The sequence below is a fragment of the Adelges cooleyi genome, unplaced genomic scaffold (assembly GCF_023614345.1).
Source record: "Adelges cooleyi isolate 19-005CV unplaced genomic scaffold, UGA_ACOO_1.1 ACOO_flye_CR_arks_rails_tigmint_CR_PRNA_376, whole genome shotgun sequence".
Lineage (NCBI taxonomy): Eukaryota > Metazoa > Arthropoda > Insecta > Hemiptera > Adelgidae > Adelges > Adelges cooleyi.
This window is the reverse complement of record NW_026096053.1, coordinates 14,044,001-14,066,906: the sequence shown is the minus strand read 5'-3', so window position 1 is coordinate 14,066,906 and position 22,906 is coordinate 14,044,001. Positions and strand designations below refer to the sequence as shown.

General features: G+C 37.7%; 1 protein-coding gene across 1 annotated transcript in view; it reads right to left on the bottom strand.

The window, feature by feature from the left end:
• Positions 1-24: 24 nt before the first annotated feature.
• The window catches only part of LOC126841155 (uncharacterized), a 51,122-nt gene continuing 28,240 nt past the window's right edge, over positions 25-22,906 (bottom strand). Inside the window, 17 exon segments of the mRNA XM_050577476.1 lie at positions 25-1,371; positions 1,373-1,786; positions 3,600-3,766; positions 3,867-4,057; positions 4,390-4,600; positions 4,692-4,839; positions 4,918-5,106; positions 6,245-6,549; positions 7,657-7,860; positions 7,959-8,068; positions 8,154-8,274; positions 8,401-8,574; positions 8,638-8,676; positions 8,760-9,575; positions 10,182-10,403; positions 11,100-11,233; positions 19,640-19,737. Of these exon segments, the coding sequence (XP_050433433.1) occupies positions 1,249-1,371; positions 1,373-1,786; positions 3,600-3,766; positions 3,867-4,057; positions 4,390-4,600; positions 4,692-4,839; positions 4,918-5,106; positions 6,245-6,549; positions 7,657-7,860; positions 7,959-8,068; positions 8,154-8,274; positions 8,401-8,574; positions 8,638-8,676; positions 8,760-9,575; positions 10,182-10,403; positions 11,100-11,233; positions 19,640-19,737 (3,666 nt within the window). The 3' untranslated portion in view covers positions 25-1,248.

Below are 22,906 nucleotides of genomic sequence, written 5' to 3'. Positions count from 1 at the left end.
TAGGCATAGATTTTGGTTTCTAGGTTTTGTTAATGTTTAAAAAAACTGCCACTATAAACCAAAAAAAAAAAATATATATATATATATAATATATAATTATAAACAAAACGGGATATTTTTCTAAAATAAATAACGACAAACTCATATTATTATTACCATCGCCGTCGAGTGTGCGCGCAACTAACATGAACATTGATATTTACATATTAATAATACTACTGGAATAACGATGATGGTCGTTTTATATACTAGATTGCATTTTTACATAATCTAAATCAAATAAAAAATAATAATAATAATACAGTCGATTTAGTGGCTAAACGAATAATAATTACAAAAAAAAAAAAAATTGTTATTACAAAATAATATTAAAGTTTTTGTACGAAAAATCATAATACAAACAAAAATGTATATATTATATTGTATATATATATATATATGTGTGTGTGTGTGTATATTACTTAAACGTCTTTCGTTTTTGCAACCCTTTAACAGAATTCCTGGACGGAAAACACAAACCCGGACTTTGGCAATCCGTGTGTTTTTTTTTTTTTTAAACAATGGCACAAACCGCGTATCAAGTTTTTATATTACCGAATGAACAACAAAAAAACGTCAATGTACAGAAGAATATAGAAGAAACTAGATGGAGAAAAAACGGACCCGAGCCCAGGCGAACCAGGCCTGATTCCATATGTCTTCTCCTCCAAAACCACATTGAATTACCATAGTTTTAAAAACGATTGAAAACAAAATGTGCATTTTCTGTCCCGCCCAATTTTTACAATATACAAAAAAATATATGTATATGTAAAATAAAAAAAAGCTAATGAAACAGTATTTGACAAGATATGTAGAAGAAAAGATTTTGAAAAATCCCAAAAAATTAAAAAAAAAACCCATCAATCATACATGACAATTTTTTTTCTTTTTTTTTTTTTGAAAGGAAAATGTACAATTTAATTTCGGACTCCAGGCCCAGGCTAAGAAGTGTAAGAAGCAGCTCTAGGTTGGGTGTTTCGTTTTCTGTATAAAAATGTCAAGTTTTTTAAGTAGCTGTTTTTTTATAGAGTCTCTTATGAAAATAAATGTCTATATAAATTATAAGAAAAAATCTACTTATGTACAAACAAAAATATATATAGGTATTATAATATTTTCGTTTGCTTATAAACGAACGATAATATTATTATATACTATATATATATATATAATATTATTTGGATTTAATTATATAATTATTATTGTTTATTTTCTAGGGTTGGTATTATAGTCCACGTACACCCTGACAACTTCGCCGGAGTACTTCCTCTGCGACGGCATGAAGTAGAAGTCGGGCTGCAGCTGGTCGGACTGCTGTCCGTGGCCCGCCGCCGCCGCCGCCACCGGCAGTCCTGTTGGGCGGCCTGTGCGTGTAATAGCCGTTGTGCTGCGGCGGCTGTTGCACCGGCCTGGGCAGCGAATACGTGCCGGCCGCGCGGTCGTGGTGCGAGCTGGGCGGCGGCGGCGGGCGGCCGTGCATGTGCCGCCCGTTGGCCTGCGCGGGCCTGTGCAAGGATCTCGACTCGGCGTAATGGTTACCGTTGCCGTTGCCGCCGCCGCCGCCGCCGCCACCGTGCGTCACCAGTTTGGTAGTCAACGGAATGGTGGACGTGTGACTGAGCGAGCTGGGCGACACCTTTTCGTCGCCGTCGTACTGGTCGAACGCGTAATTGGTGTTGGCGCCGCCGACGCCGCCTCCGCCTCCAGCCGAGTAATCCTTCCAGGCGGAATTGCCTCCGTGTTCCTGAGATTGGAATTGTAGAGAAAAAAAAAAACTATTACATGGGTACAAAGTATTAAAAAAATATAAAAAAAAACCGCAGATAGATCATAAGCCAAGTATGTTATGCACAAAGAGATTTTGGTCCCGAATAAACGGCAAGACTTTGAAAACGAATAGAGGACTTTCAAACTATTTGTTAAAAAAAAAAAAAATAGATGGTCGACATGTGTCAAGAATAATTTGATACAAAAAAAAAAACATTGATACAATCGAACAGTAACGATATAAATCAACAATGTATTGCTACGTGTTTCGTTTATGAGCTTAAAATGAAAAATTCATGTGATATTTAAATTGTAAGCTACACCGTTGTTGAACCAACCCTGAGGCGATGCCAACAGCAATGATAGACACCTATTTGTTTTTCAATTTTACTATATCAATGGTTACCCAATCATAAGTATGTAAAGCAAAAAATAAACCGTTCATTGATATCTTCTATAACGAAAGGCTCTTACAAATCAAAACAGTGATATTTATGTTTTTCGACCCCACCACACATAAACTGCTCGTCTAAAAGATGAACGGGGGAGGGTGGGTTGATTAAACTACATAATATAATAATATGCAAAAAAAAAATTGACGTTTAAGTTGCAGCCATTGTAGCTGATAAGCGAAGAATTTGGAAAGCATAAATCTCAAAGGGATTCAAAGTCCTGAAATATTTTTTCAAGTTATGCCGGTTATCCGGTTAACACTCTGCAAACCAACTGTGCTCTGATATTATTGTTTTTTCAAAATTCTAATATCGTGCAAAGCACAAACATTTTAAATCAATTTTACAATACAAAAAAACAGCACAGTCCGTTTAGTCAATGCATAATAACAATGCAACCACCACCAGGAAATATATTTCAATATATGCGTTTAATTGTTAGATGACATGCGTTGTAAATGTATAAAATGGCGAAAGCTTGAAAAATTGATGTGGAAATGATATTATGAAAATAGTAAAAAAAAAAAATGCGCACGAAAAATTAAGTGAGGTGTATGTTTTTTTTTTTATGTCTTCAAGTGTAATATCAACCCAGCTCGTTAACGAAAATTCCATGTAGCCAAGTGTTAAGGAAGCGAGATTAACAAATAAAATTAATTTTTTTTAATTTTTAATCGGCGGGGGGGCAATATTTTTGCATTCATCATGTATACTATATAATATATAGGAAAAACTATCGGTTATTAATATTCGAATGCAGCATTAAATGAAACAAAAAAGTTTGTAAGAAGTATAGCTAAGATCACAGAAACGTATTCGTATTTAGCGACAGTGACAAAGAAGAAGAAGAAGTATTGATCGAACTCACCAGGTAATATTATTACTATATGCGTTATATTTTTGATTTTTATCGGTATGTGTTTTTTTTTAAATTTTTTTTTTTTTTTTTGATACAATATATTATGTATATATAAATATATATATATATATTTTTTTTTTTTGATTTTGTTTAGTAACGATGTGTGGTGGTGGTACGCTCTGCTCGGATAGGCGCCCAGTGGCCGGTGTTGTACATGTAGGGGTCGACAGGCGGCCGGTACCCGGCCTGAACTCCGGTCGGGACCGAATAGACCAGCTACAATACAGTTAGGCATAAGATTACAAGCTCGCCATGACGAACATAACACACAAAAAAAAGCTTAACGATAAAATAACGATTGAAAGCTACAAAGCTCTACGGAAGCCGTCGTTATTCGAAAAAACTACAACGTTGTTTGCGTCTAGGTGTGTAACTAGTTGCTCGACAATTGTCGCGGTTATCTTATCTTATATAGTCACCTTATGGTTGGGCCTAGGTCTCCTGGCCGTTTTGTAAATGGTGCAACCGGCTTGCACGATGGCGATGAACACCAAAGCCGAAATGCAGCCGATGACGATCCACAGTTTCGTCGAGGACAGCAAGAGACCGTCGTTGGGATTGTCCTCCAACGGTATGGTGTTAGAAACTGAAAAATATCAAATTGGTTTGACACCTCTCCGAAATTTGTCGACCAACATCCTTAACCGGACCGGTTTAAGGTCGTGGTGTTTTTTGGCGGTACTCACGTGGAGCAGCTTCGAAAACGAAGTACTTGGGGTCCAAAGACAAGGCGCCCACTCGACCGCTGTTGACGGTATCTCTGAGCACACGTTCCAGCTGTTCGGCGCCTTCTTCAGTGCTCAAAGCGCGTCCGCGAGATCCGCCACCGCTCTCGTCCAACTCCACGTTCATTTTGGCCACTACGTTATCGTTTTCTCTGCGTAGAAAACAAGAAAAATCGGTCAAAAAAGTTTTGAAGTTATCAGTCAAACGCCATCGTATACTATCAGCTTGTTATCAGTAACCGTATATGTTATCAGCTGATAACAAATATGGTAGTGATAAGAATAAAAGAGTTCTGATTCGTCGTTTATAAAATTTAACCTCGATGCGATTTGTTGAAAATCGTAAAACATCTTTACATTTAGAGTAGCCTATATTTTTCGCGGGGGAAAAAACAACAACAGACTGTTTTCGAGAGTGTAGCACATTAAGCGAATGTCTGAACGAAAAAAGAAGAACGGTATTAAATAAAACCTGTCGACTTACTGCGAGAACTCATTTACGCTGATCTTATAGAATTCCGGCAACTTGGTAAGGGACTTTTTGAACCCGGTCGTCACGGTATTGGCCAGGGCGTCGAAGTCCGCACTGCCCGCGGTGGGTACAACAAAGTTTTCGCCCAGTTTTACCAGCTTGACGGCCACGTTAAATGCCGCCTTCGGGGCGGTCGTGGTCATGGCCGATTCCCAGTCTTCTTCTGAAAGAACACACGGAATTACAATTTTTTTTAAATTAAACCGCAAAACACGAACGTTTTGTTTGGTGTACAGAAGGCGGCGGATGCTTACCTGCTCCACAAGACCGTATACATATTCTATCGTTGGAGAATACCGGAACCGTTTCGTGCTTCTTGATCTTCTTGTTTACCGAATTGTAACCGCCGCCTTTCACGATGAACGTCAAGTACAGGCACCTGTCGTCGGAGAACATCATGTCCTACGAAAAGAACGATACGATATTATAAATGGACATACGTTCGTCGATCAGTGTCCGAAATAATAAATTTCAAATTACTTTGGTGTCGCCGGTAGATCTCTTCCTCATGAAACTCAAAGTGGAAACCCCGTCCACCGTGTTACCGGTGATGTTGCTCAAGTCCTGAGAAGCGTCCAGTAACGGTGCCGTGTACCCGTTGATCCAAGTGTCCATCAGGAACGGCCGGCCGGCCTTGTCCACCCATCCGATCACGGCGTCGGTCTGACTCTGTAAGTATTAAACATTAACACTACACTTAACATAGTGATCACGGAGCACTGTGCAGTACTGGGTAGGTCTTGGGTTGCTATTTTTAATGGGTACTAATTTAGATAACCAATAGGATCAATAAGAGTGAATGTCAAACGAAAATGCGCTAAAGACAATACGTATGCCTTATGCGTTTATTAACAAAATCACAGCAATAGCCAAACTGTCGATTGCGAAACGCGAACGGATCACAAAAATAGGTCTAACACGACCACGAGGCCATGGGCTGTTCAAAAAACTGTACAGATTCGTGATCCAAATCGTTCCGACCTCGCGGTATGTTTATAATAATTATTGTGTTTGTCTGCCCATACCACTACTGTCGAGTAATAACATAGTACAATTTCAAATTTAACTCGGTTTTGCCAGACCGAGTGTAATAGTGTTAAGTTCGCTGGCCTCGAGATAATTACACAGGGAACATGTCTTATATTCAAAAGTAATGTGTTCAAAAGGGTGTCGAAAAAGGGTCGAGACGGAAATCGAGGACAAAACATGATAATTTCAATATGCTTAAGAAAACCAAGTCCTCATTTTAAGCACTTTCAATATCATATTTTCTTCTGGTCGTTATTTCTCTTGACATTTCTACCTTTGCCGTACCCGGTACCTACTATTGCCTATTGGTTACCTAAATTACCTTGGATATTGGACCGGGTCAACACTACAACTAGATAACCGACTCGATGAGTATAATATCTGAAATTCGGCAGCCATATACTAAACGGGCGAAATTGTATTCATTATGCCATATGAAGTGATAACAGATAACAACATCAAAACAACGATAATCAATAACACTCAATATCACTGTTTGGCTGTTATCACAATACCATTTATGGAATAATTGAGTACGATTTGTCCTCTTTGTAGATGGCTACCAAACGTATGGCTCTCGTGAGACGTTAACGCCGAATCGGCTATCTAGTCGGTTTAATACATGTACGCATAGGCCGATGTGACCTCTTCTCATCGCTACTGCTTATCTCTTATCACAATTCATTATCTCTTATCTCTTATCATTCGTGTCGATTATCCATATTGTACGTTTTCTGTCGGGTGAATCGTGTGGACGGCGGAAACGTCTTGCGCTTACCATTTTGTGGTCGTCCGAAAATCCTATTCCGGTCCAGGTGGTCGTGTGGGTGGTCGATATGGTGAACCGTATGTAATCGGTTCTCGACGAGTACGTCCAGACGGCGTGGTATTCGCACTGGCCGGCGGCGACGTCACAGCCTTTGGGCGTGGACCACTGGCCGTAGCAGTTGCTGGGCGCCGGGGTCGACGTGACCGCGGTTTGTTGGTCGGGCGACTTGCCGCGGGCCATAGGGTCTCCGCCGTCCGCGTCATTCGCGGCGCCCTGTAGCACGCTGACCGCCTGTTGCTGTTGTTCGGGTTCATCTGGGCGAGACAAACGTCGAAAGTGTGATAACAATGTAACAATGACGGCACGGTGAAAGTGTAAACAAAAAAAACAAAAGACCTAACATTTTATCATAGTCCAAAAGTTAACCACCACCGCGAGTAGAAGAACTTTCCAACCGAGAACAACTTGGTTGCGGACAATCGTACAAGGTAGTGTTGTAAAATAAGTTACGTATCACACGACAATAACAAAATTGCATTACTGTAGTACGAGGATGGGGCACATAACGTCACTACTACTACAATAGTGTATTGTTTGAGACGATTCAGCCGATGCAAAACCGGTTACATACGTGTTATTTCGTATTATTAAAATAATAACGTCATTATAGTCATAGATGAGTAATAAACAATAATTAACATCCGTGACTATCGAAAAACGTTTGATGTTATTACATAATAATCATTTATCGTTGGCAGTAAACGATTTTACTTGAAATGGTGAAAACCAGAACAGCAATGGGATTTTTTTTCATAAACAAGTTTTTCATATCCAACGAAATATTTTTTTTTAATCTGTACTTATTTATTTCACTATTCGTCGTCAATTATGAAAATATTATGGAACATGCCTGACCCGTAAAAAAACACACTAAAAGTATTAGTTTTATTTTGCTGTCCTTTAAAATTTAATGAAAACCACTTGTACCCTTTTGAAAACATATTTTTTTTTTATCTTTTCACTATCTCTAGAAACTCAAAACTATGATATTGTAACGGAGAAATTCCACGAGTGAAATTAAATCATAATTACTTTTTTTAATAAAATATTATATCAATAATTTTTGCCATTTTTTTAACACGGTTGAGCATTGTTTGACTGACTACAATCGAATTATTGAATAATAATTATTTAATTAAGTTTTTTAAATTTTGATATTATATATATATATTTTTTTTTATTAAAATAAAACAGAGTATCAAATACAACACTCGTTTTCAAAATTCTAAAATTTCACCGTTTTAAATTAGTTTATTATTTTGTATACAAAAATTAAACAGTTTGCTTATAAGTATTATTAAAATCTAAGTAAGTCGGTTTGTAAATTATTTGGGCCATATGCTAATATGCCATATGCTTACCGAAAAAGTTGATGGAAATCACTCCACGTTGTGATCCGTGGCCGTGGTACTTAAGATCGTCCTGTTTGTAGAAGTCCTTGACCAGAGCAACGTCTTTTTCCAATCCCGACTTGGGCGAGTGTTGATAGTGTTTGTGTTCTTGGCCTTTGGCCCAAATGACGTGCATCAAGTCGTCGACGATCGAATGGTCGGTGAGTTCGGTGGCTGTGACGGGAAACAAAAAGGGGGAATTGATTAGCATTCCAAAATAAAATAAATAGCACAGTACTACACGTTTGTTCAGCGTTTGGTCGAATACCGACCTTTCAGTTTCTTTCTGAACGCGATTGTCGTAACGCCGTCTTTTTCGAATCCGACAGCGGCTGTAAGGTCGTTCTTTCCGCCCCAATAACTGTCGACACGAGGCGTGGACCTAATATCACGAACAACGCGGTGTTTACAATATTATAACGTGCGTGTTCAAAACGAGAATCAACCATTAAACCGTCCACGCGTACCTGTCCCTTGTGTAATAATCCCACACTCTGCTAGCTGATCCGCGAGCGGTTCCGATGACCAAGTCGGTGCAGTCCATCCCGTTGAAATCTCCCTTTGGCGTGTACGCGTTAAGCTTGATGTCTAAAAACGGAAATATTTTATCAGAATCGCTGGTGCGGTAGATGAATAATACGTGACGGCTCGTCCCCAATCGTAGTCAAAATGGTCTAAATGACCGAATGCACGAAATATACAAAGCGCGTTTACCTTTCTTTGAAGGCGCTTCGCCGTGCTGGTGATCATGATGATGGTGATGATGATGATCGTGATGATCGTGATGCGAGGAAGAATGATCATGACGATCGTGGCCTTCGTGTTCGCTGGGTTTCGATTCGGGTTCGGGTTCGGATTTCGGTTCCGGCTCGGTTTCAGGTCGAGGCTCTAAACGATTGAAATTAGTAGTGTGGGCGGTGTTAATAAAAAAAAAAAAAGGTAAAAACTTACCATTAGGAGTGGATCTCTTGTTTCTCAACTGTGCGAACGCTGAAAATAAACGATACACACGACAACATGAAACACAAGTACGAGTAAATTTAAAAACACAATTTTAGTAAACTCCTACATACCCGGTCTCGCGTTGGTGTGCCTCAGAGGTGTGACGGAAGATGCTACTGTGGTTGCTTCTTCGGTAGTTTTCGGTTTAGGCGATCGACCTCTGGTACGGAAAAACGACGGTTTTGGTCTTGTAGAACTGGCAACCGTAGTCGTCGTGGTCGAAGACGGTTTAGTCGGTTCAGGAGATGGTTCCACACTGGGCTCCGGTTCCGGTTCAGGCTTACTGCTGGGCTCCGGAGTAGTTTTAGGTGTAGTTCCTGTTTTCGGTTCTGGTTTGCTCTTCGGTTCCGGCTCGCTCTTGGGTTCCGGCTCGCTCTTGGGTTCCGGCTCGCTCTTGGGTTCCGGCTCGCTCTTGGGTTCCGGCTCGCTCTTGGGTTCCGGCTCGCTCTTGGGTTCCGGCTCGGTCTTGGGTTCCGGCTCGGTCTTGGGTTCCGGTTCACTTTTGGGTTCTGGTTCGCTCTTGGGTTCCGGAGCGGTCTTGGGTTCCGGTTCAGTTTTGGGTTCCGGTTCGCTTTTGGGTTCCGGCTCACTTTTGGGTTCCGGCTCGCTCTTGGGTTCCGGTTCACTCTTGGGTTCCGGTTCCGGCTTAGGTGCCGCAGCCACTGCTTTCGCGCCCGGCAAATCTGCCAACTCCGGGAAGTTCTTACAATCCGCCGTCAAATCTTTTGGACGCCATCCCAAACCCAAGTAACTAGTGCCGTTAGCTCTGAGCACCACCTCGATTTCGCCCTCTTCTTTGAACACTTTCCAATACATGTGGAAGTCCTTCGACAGCTCTCTGAACCGATGGTTGCTCAAATCGATGTCGTTCGATTTCAGAGCCGACCCTGCAAATGCAATCATACGGATTTCGTTTGAGTATGGAAATTATTGGTGATTTTTTGATTTTTTATTTTCAACATATTATTATTATTATACAATCGACCGTTTTATTGGCCATTGAAAATTATTTTTGCTTTCACCGAGCAAACAGAAAACGTGCGTGCAATAGCAATACCGATAGGCATCGAGTAAATCGTCTTTACGTTGCCTCCGAAAACGTACAACAATGGACACAATTTACATGTTGCGCAAATATGATAATAATAATAACAACGCGCATTTCTCGAAGGTAATAATAATATTATGATATTACATGCTCGTATCGACATAATACGACATGTCGTGTGCGGGTCGCCCATTAGAAACGCGCGTCTGTATACGTCTTGCATTCGGTCGAAGAAACCTAGCGAAAACGTCTAATGCCTAAACGGGGGATTTATCTCACAAATTTATCACCTGTCCCGGAAGGGAAGAATAGCCAACCATACAAGAGAGGAGTTTTTCGACAGGTTCGATCGGATTTAGTCGAACCCCTCAACTACCGAGGACCGTATCTTTGCAACGGACCAAGTCCGTACGACCAGGTCTTGTCATAGCCGAATTGTACTCACGTTTGGTGCAAGCCGGACCGAACCAACCGGGTTCGCAATAGCACTGCTTTTTCGGGGCTGAAGTGGCGTGAACGTCTATGCATCTCCCTTGATCACCGCAGTCGCTGTCTTCCAAGCATTCGTCTTTGTACTGACACCTGGATCCGTAGTACAACCTGTCGCACCGGCATTTCGACAACAGGTAACGTCCTTTGCCGCTGCAGTCCTCCCGGTAGGCTTTCTCTGAAAACAACAACAGATGATAGCATTGCGCCGAAAACAATTGCATGGATGTCGGTTGGAAATATCCTATTTTATTTTGCTAGTATCACACACACACACACACATGACCAACGTGCTTGTGTACGCGATATTAATTATAATACTGTTGCAACTACTCGGCTAAGGTTATGAAATCGAATGAACAACAATAACAATAACTAATTAGCATTTTAGTGGAAACTATTATAGGCGTGAAAACACAACGAATTGCACAGCTGATGTTACCTGTGGCAATCGCCTCACGAGAACTTTTTGGATTAGAATATTACCAAAGGTACGTTCACATCGTTCGCAATTTTACAGAAACAATTACCTAAAAGCGAAGTCGCTTTACAAAGTGTCTACCAAACAAATTTTAACATCTTTTTAGGTACTCATACGGGCTTCTTGATGATGATGTGAGCTCACGTTCTCCAACCCCTAGCATAGGACTTCATATTTTGAAAACCGCCATCCGAGAATATTCCAACAGCCATTTTACAAGTCGTTTACGACACGTGTGATTTGTAGATTCCCCGCAGACTATTCCGCACGACTGTCGGAAGGTCATGCCGATGGAATCTTCTTAACCGCACAACTATGGCCGCGGTCGTGTGACATAACAAACCCATTGGCAATGCATAAATCTAACCGTTTTCAATAACTATAATAACTCACTGTTTTTGATGTCGACGTCCGCACAAGACCAAAACTTGTAGCTGTTTCCCCATTCCAAGGCCTCGCGCAGCAGCCTGATGGTGCAATCTTCGCAAACGAAATCGCCGGGCAACTGCACGGTGTACGATTGGGCCCTGTGCAAAAGAAAGAAAAAAAAACGTTGATAATAAATAATTGTACTGTTATTATTATTGACTAACATCATCATTACGCGCAGCAGTTGGGCAATATTATAATACCGGAGACGATGGAAATGTAAATGATGGTTTCGCTACAAATTGCCACTTATAATAACTAATGGAAATGCGCTGTGCGGCGATAGGGACGACGTTGCAAAACGAATAATAACAACACCCGAAGTTGACTACAACTAATAACTTATGATGTAACGAATGCTGTCAAACTTTCTGTGCAACTAATCGTACCGGCAAAATCTACTAAAGACGGTCATGTTCTTCTTGCGACTTTTTGTTCCCATTTATTAGGGGTGGCCTACCCGACTAGTCTTGGATATTTACCAAAACCGTTAAGAAACGGTCAGTTTCGCCAATTATGCGTTTTCACATTACCCCTAAACTAAGCTATAGGTATATTTTTAATTCTTTTTATTTCAACGAATGCTTATTTCAGCGTAAACGCAATTTATAGGGGCTTGGGCGTGTTCAGTACCTCTAGTTTTGAAATAAGCACTTGACAAAATTGGTTTCATATTATGTCGAACGGACGTAGAGTATTTTCAGTGTCAACTCGAACACATATTTTTATTCGAATAAAATATTATCTTTTTATTTCAATTGAAGTGACGCGAAGCGACGAAGAGTACAAGTGACGTTTTTTTTTTAGAAACAAGTTTTTGATGACATTATGTTTGTTCATGCTACCTGAATGATTTGTCTTAATAATTTCCGAACAAAACTAATGTACATAATTATGGTCATCGCTAAAAAAAATACGTAGTAACTATTGTTTTCATGGTATAAAAGTTACTTATCACTTCAATTAATACTTTGTTCGATTTGTTTTTTGATTTTATTCGTTATTTAATTAAATTTTTCCCAACGAACCTATATTTCCTACCGTTTAGGACATGTCAACCTTGTTCCCCATTTTCGGTACAACCATGTACAATCATGCCATCGATTCTCGTGCTTAAGACATTCCGGGCAGTTTTTTTTTTTAGTTAGCGGTTTTAATCATAACGGTGGGAGGATTCTATCACTCTGGATGAACACTTAAACGATCGTTTTAAGTATTGCGTGACGTGCAGAAAGCCAGTGGCATCGAAATTCGTTTCCATACAACCTATAAAACCGTTCGCACGGGTCGCGTACAAGTCGTTAAACAACTATAGGATACACAGAATAATATAATTCCTACATTGAAGAGACGTACGTCATGTCGGTTGCCACACAGATGCACATGACGTATTACTTTGTCGAAGTCTGCATGTACAATCGCCGGTGTGTCGGGTTATGTAACAATTAAATAACATAGAAATTAATCGACACGCGCAATTAAATACACACAACGGAAAACTCTAATGGGAAATCTATTTGATCGGAGGATATGCTGTGAACGGTACGTACAGCCGTCGACAGAAGGACCGTTGACCACCATTGATATGCAAATATATTGTTTATTAGAAATCGACAGCTACTGGTTTGTTACTTTTTTTTCGCTTTTCTTTATTCACCGAGGGACGTTTATGCAACGACCGCGCTAATCCGCCAAATAAAATATAATGTAATCGACGTGATCGAAAATTAATCGTAAAGCGCCTGTTAGCGTATAATACAGCTTGAAGTGTGTTTTCTCGTTGGAAACACGACCGGAATGCGTGGATATATTATTTATATTTTATTATTATTATTATTATAATAAATTTTGTATTTTTAAACACTAGAAAAGGGATAACTGTTTCGTTAATACGTGTACATATAGGTTCAACGGTACGGATGTGTTTTAAATAAAACTGGTATTACACAAAGTGGCAAGTTCTTAGCGAAACACCTCACAACACAGTACAACTGTTTTTGCTGTGAGAAAATCTATGCTGGTAAATGTCATCGACTTCCTGCGGCCGATACCGAATTGACTATAATTATAATATATCTATTGCCGTTTAAATAAACCGTTCGTTGAACAAAAGACGGAACGGTTCTCTCGGAAAATGGAAAACGGCTGGGTTAATTAAAACCTAACCGATACCGCAGTACCAGGGCCCTAAGTTTGTGCGTCTCTAATATGCATCTCTAACACTGCACCATAATTGTACAGTCGGGAAAGACAACCGCCGTTGGTGTTGCACTTAAAAAAAACCATTCACCGCAGTCGGCTTGGTAAGGCGAATAATTGCGATTGGACAACAACGGCGGGTGTGTAAAAAGAAACAAAAAAATTGTCGTGTCACACCGAAACTTTTGACCGGCTTTGGAACGACAACACGTGGTTGCAAAATCGCACAGACATAGACTGTACATAATATTTTCGGGCGATTAAGCTTGGCGCGTTATACATTATTATATATCTATTAGACGACAGTGAACATTGTTGTCGAAAATATGGAACAAGGGCGTTCGTGACAAAGTGCATTAACTGTCATCGTGCACAGAAAACCGTATACAATACCCGACGGGTGCTTCGCTTGAATTTTTTCATAATATCTATTATACATGCCGTGAGAACCTACCGCCGCCGTTCATATGCTGTCGAGCAATTATTATAAAACAAATTTTTTTTTGAAAAAAAAAAAACAATTTTTTTGGTAACAGTTAGTAGTGTATATTTTTTTTTTTTTTTAATCGCTGATTATTTTGAGAGAAAAAAATTACTATTTATTTAAAACAACATTGACACGATTCCGGCGGTGATTCGAAACATATTTTGTACCCACTCTGTGATTGACCCGCGTGGAAGCGGCGTCCAAGGTGAATTTTTATTGTCGTTATTATGTTCGACTGTTCTTAGTTGAATCCACGAAGGTATCGTTTTACAACTGTCGAAAATTATAATGCGTTTTTTTTTTTTTCATTACACGTGTCAATGCCGTTAAAATAATACATATAAATCGCCTGTCATAATAGCACACTGATAGAGTGGAAAATGATAGTAGTTCTTTATCCGTTTAACCATCCATCGCAGGTTGACCTGCGCAATTAGTCAAATCCAGCTCGTTAAAACCACATTTTAAGCACCAAAATCATATTATTATTAATGTTTCGTGTACGGCGAACGATTGGCTAACAACGGTTTTAAAGGTATTAAAACGAATCGACAATATTATTAGTTTATAATACGAGCGCATTTATTCCATGATTTACCTTGATTTCAGCACAAGCAAGATTAAAGTTGGGTACGATTATTATTAAAATGATGAAAGTTAATTTCGTCCAAATTATACAATCTCCTTCGATAAAAAAACATGTTTAAAAAGGCAATAGATCAAAACAATCGTGCCAAAACTGCTGGAAATAAAATTGTATATTTAAAAATTACTTATGACATAACATTTCTGGCCAAAATATCGTTGTGTTATACAATTTTAATTTATGTACTATCTGGTTTATTTATTTTTAATTTCAACTCCTGAACTCTAAAAATTAGCACCAACAATTTGTATAACGGCCGCTGTTAACCAATTACTCGACTTTTTCGAGCGTAACTCAATCAACTATACCAAACAATTGCCAGCTAAAAACCGCAAACATTATTACCACCTTCATCGACATTAGATATTGTTTCTGGGTTCGCGAATGCGGAGTTTCTAAACGTTGGCCTATCCGTAATTAATATAATTTCTACCTAAACGAAAGTATGCAAATTAATCGTAAACAGTTTTATTATAAATTAAACTGATTTAGAGGTGGGCCACTATTAGCAGGTACTTTTTTACAGTCTCGACATTAGTTACACGATTTTTTTTTTTTTTTTAAGTATTATGCTAAACGAGATTTAAATAAATCGTTGTAAATCGCCGATATAAACAGGATTAAAAGGAAGTAGGTATTCTAGAGTTTCCATTGATCGCCTCCGCGGTGTAAACCGCGTTGGTACCACGGTCATACCAGGCCAATGTGAAAGCAATATCGTTGTTTATCGCACGGTTTGGCCAGCACAGTAGTTTCCCATAGTGTTGTATGCACAACGACCGTGTTGCTTTAAGGTTATTAATATTATTACAACTATATTATCTACTTATACATTTTTTTTTTTTTTTTTTTAATGCGCCCATTTCGCCTTGACATCTTTTACTCGGCCGTCTTGCACTGTCTATGGATACCGCAGTGTGAGAAAAGACTATGTACATGCACACAGGGTAACGAACACGTTTGACCCCCCCCCCCCCAAAAAAAAAACGTTGTGATTATCGCGTTCCTCCCGTTTTTAATTTATAATTGTAAATGTAATAATATAAATCAAAGGTATTATAACGTATTAGGTGAGTGTGTGTGTGTGTACAAAAATATATTGCGACAAAGAAAGTACTCGTTTTGTATGTGCAATGTCAATCGGTATGTGATAACGTGCGGACCGTATATTACTTTTTGGTTTATTTTGTACTGTGTGTATATTTTTTTTTTCTAACTACTCGGCCGTAAAAAAATCGTGTCAATCAAAAGATTAAAAAAATATGACTGGTGAGAAAAAAAAACACCATGCGATTTATTATATTGTACAGCATTGTAAAGTGTGACAATGTTATGCCATGCTATGCCTACAATTTGAAGGAGGCGAGGCGTATTATGATACCTACGCACAGGCCATGTACCTTTACCGATAGAATAGTAATTATTATTATTATTATAATAATATACAATACAAACATTGATTTCAATATGGACACAACTCGATCACATAATATTGTCGATGGTTGCAGTGCAGTTACAATAAAAAAAACTGCGCTAGTCCAAAGTTCATGTTTATTATTCTGATGATAACGATAGTCGGCTGTGATAATAAATACAGAAACATATAAGTCGATTAATTCGCTCCATGTCTGACGGAAAGCTTTTTAAAGTTTGGTATTGTAACGATATTTTGTTGACATTTCATACCTATTTCTTTTGGCGCTTTATTCAATAAGAAAAAAAGTTTTAATCTTATTGGACGGCTCAAAGCTCTTATCAGTTGATTTTCTGATCAATATACAGCACCTGACCAGAGGGTGGATACTCTCAAAATGTAACATAGTTTTTACTGACACTTTTTGTATCTACATTTCAAAACGTAGCGGCCATCTTCTCATTTATCAATCAATATAGTAGTTATATTTCTATACCTACATTGAGTGTGTATAAATATAGGATAAACGAGAAGATGGTCTCCATCTGAAAATGTTTTATTACCTTAAGTGTCTTCTCCGATTTAATAATCTACTCTGTGTCCTGACTCTCGCCATTTCTTATCAAATATGTTATCAGCTGATTCATCTTCATAGATCGCTTTTCTTATCACAAACATTTCTCTTATCATTTTATTCGGTCGCTAAATTTTCTTTCTCTAATCGATTGCGAGCCAGGGGCTCGAAAAAAAAATTCTTCGAGTGCCCCGTGAGTTGAATAATTTATAAAGACTTACGATCTACGCAGCGCTTGTGAATCATAACAGTATAAAAATTAAATTTCACTATTGCGCTGCAATCGCAGTTGTTGTAGTAGAACAGCTAACCGTGTGGCGACTGCTGTGCGATACACGCGGTACATTTTTACATCACAACCGTTCAGTTAGTGTAATGAACCATAAAAAAATAAACAACTTGTCGCCTATATTATTAAAAAATCACAAAAAGTAAAAGTAAAAAAAAAAATGTTATATCTGAGTGTATAATAACGGTTATTAGTCGATTTTTTTTTAAGATAAAAATATTTACTTCTTATGGAAACGTGATATAGTTTTTTTAGCATTCGACGTTTCATTTTTATTTCGTAAAAAAATATTATAATTAATTTTGTTCAAAACTAGAACTTTGAGTTTTTGTTTTGATCCGAATTTTCGTTTTAATTCACACCCAATCGACTAGTAGCTGTATACGAATGGTTATGCGATTTAAAATGTATTCAGCCAGTTTCACCAACTATTATTAAATACATTCCTAACATAATGTTAACAAAATGTTAGTTGGGTTACCAAAGCGGTTACCTTGATTCCAACGTTCTCATTGGTTATCACGAAATGTGATAATTGATAAGGGATGATATTATAATCAAATCTCAATAAGTCATGTGTAATTCGATCTATAATAGAGTTTTACAATATTTTACCAGCATTTAGTAAATAATAATTTTGATATACTTAATCTCCTCGCAAAACTAAATTTATAAACGAATTCAAGACATTTTATTTTCGAAAACATGAATACTTTTTGGTATTGTGTGGGAAGTGTGGCGCAGGATTTTTTGATAAAAATTGTTTCGTAAGTAGACGAGTTAAATTCTGTTGAAAAATACAGTGGGGTAATAATTAATGAATAGGGGCAAATAAAAACATTCAAGGAAATCAGAGTTATTAGTGATAATGACAGTTAAGATGTATTTTTTGGTGGTAACCATATGTTTTGGTTTTGATAATACTTAGAGATTATGTTGATTAATTGTCGTTTTTAAAATCTCACATTGTTTTCACACTGTCATATACAATTTTATCGGTCTTAGTTTGATTTGTCGCTTTAAAATGTAAGTATACACATTTGCTATACATTCAAATTTTACTCGATGAATCCATTACTGTAATTCTACTTGAATACTTAATTTTAAATGACTATTACAACCGTAGCCATTAAATTGTAGCCCTCGGATATGTAGTTAAATGATAAAACAACAAAATACAAATGTTTAGAACGTTTTCGAAACTTGTGTACTTTGTTAACGACTGCCTCCTCACTTGACCCATTTTGTTTTACTTGAGAAGTTGTTGTTTGTTCTCGAGTTGCATCGTGTGTTCATTTTTCAATATTGATTCGATTGACAGCGTGCCATTTATTGGATTTTAATCGTGTACCATAAATGGGGTTTGTTCGCACAAGTTTTCCCATTGATGATATTATTTTAATAAAATATACACCTCGATTTCATAATACGAACGAAACGGGCTCGTGTGCAAAACAGCCGGAGGATACGAATTCCCACTGTCTTGGCGTTAATTTAATTTTTTTTTTTTTTTTTGTCCGTCTTATCATTATTACTAACTCTCGTATCAAACGAGCAGAAGAGATCGACGTCGGTGCGGAACGTCTACTTTCTAAACAAGCTCTCGACAACGACCGCTTTTACACACACACACACACATGTAATTATTATGACCATCTTAAACGCACTTTAAATACACGTTATTATTATGTATATTCGAAATTCACGGGTTGTATAATAATAATAATAATCGTACAAATATTAATTATTATCATAAGACGTCTGTGGCAAAAACACTGATGTGCCAAGACGTCTTGAGAAAATAAAAAACCGTATAGCCCACGTGGTATGTGTTTATCGTGTTGACAAAGAACCGTAAGGATAATTATTTATACCGTGAGATCACGTACATGTTCCGTTTCGGATCAATCCCAAAATCGAATAACGCAGTTTTCGGATAGAAAACTAATAAATTGTTTCTTGGCCAACACTGTCGACTCATCCGATCAGCGTCGGCGGCAAAGCCAATCTGATCTTCTAATTATTCAAAGAGTACAAAAAAAAAAATAGACCTCCAGACAAACGCTACAAGTAGAACGATAAAAATGAGTTATCATTACTTGAAACTAAACATAGAGGTACAGTACATACTATGATGATTTTTTAATATTCTAATTTTTTTTTGTTCATATTGAGAACATCAAAAATACTTATTATATTTATAATTAAGCAATTAAATCAATAGTTTCCTATTTTTCTTTTTTTAAAGATTGCAATATACAATAATACTGTTGCTACCACCTCGTCTTTACAATACAACATATTTTAAAAATGAACCATTTTTTTTTTTTTTTGCTTAAGTACGACCTTGGATATGTACGACCGGTAGTAGTAGTCTGACTAGTTAGCAGATGCCGGCTGCGTGTTTGCCGACAGAGATCATAGTTTGTAAACACCGTGAATAAACGTTGTTCCCGGATGACTAATTATTCATTATTACACAATAACTAAGATGTCGAGAATGTGAATAAGTCGCAACAACGCCCATTGTAGGAGGTGAATATACATATAGTAATGTGTTGTATTTGTAGATCATGATGATATATTACGCTATCTATCATGGGAGTTATTGACGTGAAGTTCACGAGGAAACCAGGTATGTTTATCAAGATTTATTGACTTGTACCAGCCCTACATCGCAAAAAACAACAACATCCAAAATCCTTTTGGAATTACATAACGGAATAGGTTTTGCAGCGAGTCCCTATAGCGCAAGTCAATAATCGACTACCATTCTCATCACTGTTATATTACCTTATGTAGCAATGATTTTAAGTTAAAAATTACCCTGTACAAATTTTAATAAAGCCTATTTCTCAATACACTATATTAATTGTTAGCAATCATATCACTTACGTCGCGTCTGTCCTCAAGAACTCAGTATCTTTCGTGACTGGGGTCAAATCCAACACTGGCCTCTGGTAGTTGTCCAATACTTGGAGTTTGATTCCGCCCTGAAAACATAAATCACGATGTTATTATAATAATCGTTAAACACTCAAAAAACCAATAACTACACAGAGTACACAAATCATTGGTGCAATTGTGATAGAGCTGAGCTAAGAAATTATTGAAAATTAACACAGGACATTATACCCAAGAGTCGACGCAGTTTGAATAATGTTATTAAATAGTGTCAAGTCAAATATACCCTGAACGTTAATGTTAAAATCTTCTGAAAAATGTCCTTCAATTCCGATTCCTGGCAATTGGTCTGGTTGTAAAAAATCTGAAAACCGAGATGGAAACTGCGAAAGTTCATATTTTCTTTATCTTGATCTTCTTCACTTAGGTAACCTTCACGCTAAATATAATAAATATGCATTCGATCGACGTACGAGCGTTGTGCATTGACAACAAATATTTTACAGTTGTTCGACCTCGCATTGAGGCCCGCGTGACATAATAATATTATGATCCGTGCAACAGTGTTACGACCGATGACTTCAACGACTCGATCGCAAATTTAGAAAAAAGGGTCAGGCGTTCATCATGCGAGAGTCGCCTGCAGCCAATACTTACACATATCAAAATTTACGCCATAATGTTATGTCAGCAATAGGATAATAAGAATATGGATACTTTTTTGGGCTGGGGGCCATTCCATAATTAACGTCACGTCACGTGTCACGCCACGGAATAAATGACTCTATAGATGAGCAAAGGATTACGGATGAGTTAGTTGGAGGGGGTTAGATATTTCCAAAAGTGATAAGAAATAGCTGATTACGGATGCTGATAAGAGAAAGCAGATAACAAATTATTGATAAAAATCTAGTGATAAGAAACAGCTGATTACGGATGCTGGTAAGAGACAGTCGATGAGCTACTAGTTAGGTTTAGGTAAGATCAGGACCGATTGGGTGAGGTTTCCATTTTCTACATAAATCGCAGTACACTGCTCATAGTTCAATGTTTATGTGCGCAGCGGAGATAATAGCAATTTTCTACTTAGATTTCATTTCTAACCCTCTGCGTCCCACACCAAAAATAATAAATATATATATTACACCGTGTATATTGAGGAGTGACAAGGAAAACGGGCAACAAATATTTTCTTATAAAATTAGCTCATATTATTGTTGTGTAAATAATAGTCAAAAAGATAATTTTCAAAAAACTTTTTACTTATATTATGTCTTATTATTTGGCATTTCACTCGGAAATATTCTATGAAAAACCCGAAATTCGCGCATACAACGTTAAATTATATTCCCAACGGTTTCTTCCCGTTTCGATGATAATAATAATATTATAAATTGTACCTACACCTCACTTTCGTCGCCCGGAGACATCATTACACATACGTTTACGCCGAGTGTAATACGATATTATACTGAAGGGAAACAAAATCTATACTAATTTACCGTTTTCCTTCCGCGGCGATGACGACAATGTTCATTTTTTTTTTACTTTCTCTGAAATTGTAATCTAGTATTTTTTATTTCCAGACCATTCTGGAACCGACAAATTTGCAACGTGCCTCGTCGGCCAAGAAAGTCTGACCGACTCGATTCAAACCGCCACAGACATACTCACGTGCGCAATGGCTTATAGCTTATATACATATATATATATATATATATACATACATATATTGTATCTACCTATGTGCGGGATTTATGTGTTTACAAACAGACTATACGCATCGCAAATTCCGCTTTTACCCGTTGAACGCGACCACTGTCAATTATTTTCATAAAAAAAACCCTATATACATTTTCTCCAAGATTATACTCTGTGTGCGTTTGTTGTCGTTTTTATTTTTTAATTGGTCGTTCTTGCGCCAGCTCCAAATGAAAAATACCGTAATGCGTATAGACAATAACTGCTTATCGAACATGATAATAATTAACGGCACGTACGATAATTGCAGTGACCTTCGTCTTTATCGTACCAATAACATAAGCTACTCAATTCGGTTTCACATGTTGTGATGAAAAAGCGAGAGGCTTGAAGGGAAGATTACTCAATCTTGAAACTTGATTCCTGACTATTGCATGTCTATGTCCACGGCAAAAAGAGTAAACAAAGAAATTGTAATCAGAAATTCAAATTCAAATTTTTAGATTAAAAAAAAATTTAGAGTATTTGTATAAACTATTATGGGATCAACGAAATTCAAAGTGCTCCCCAACCCTGTAGCTTTCCTAAAGTACACATTTCGGAACGCATGCTGATCTACAATAGTGGGCTGATACCCTCCTAGTGCGGGTCTGCCTAAATTTGTTTGGTATTCGTTGAAATACTATTTGTTATTCTATTAGCACAACACTAAGGCGACTGTTAAAATAATCAAAAGTTGTGATCAAACCAGAACAGCTGTTAATGAATACGACCAAAGTTGATTAGGGATCTACCTACCTAATCTTAAACCTTCACTCAATACGGTTTTCCACACAACAACTGTTCCTACACAATCCATGTGAATTGTCTCTAAACGTATTTGTGGGCTTCCACTCCTCTTTCTATTCACATCCACTTGTTTTGATTACCATACCAGCCGAATCTATTTACTCTGTCATTAGATCCGTACTATAGCTAGCTCATTTTTACCTTATCTTCTCTGACCACATTACAATATGCGCATAATATATTTTTAAACATGTTTTGCGTACGCCGGTTTATCCCGGAATTTTCTTAACCACTTCTAATCTAAATTGATTGACGCGTTATTTAAGTGAATAATAGTAATAACAACAATGTATGTAGTAAGCGGTCTAAGATGGCGATTATCCAATATAAATGCAATACACACAATGTAGTGCAGAAAATGCGCGTACAACTAACACTATTGCCACAATATCGTGTACGTGCGGTGAGAAGTATTGCATAGTTTTTTTTTTTTTTTTTTGGGATGGAAAACACGACACTTACTTATACTTAACGCGGAGTTTCACAACAAATACATTTTGATTTCGGAATTAACGCGGAACGCGCACGTGAGTCAACAGTGTGTCCGGATTTTCCTCCTCCGGTCAAGTTTGGTCGGCTTAAGGAATCCATCTAATATTTTTTTACAATACCGAAGCATACCGGGTATTCCCTCTATCGTGCACGATGGAAAAAAAACACAGGATTTTTGACAAGCAAACAATCTACCGCAGGTAACTGATAATTTTT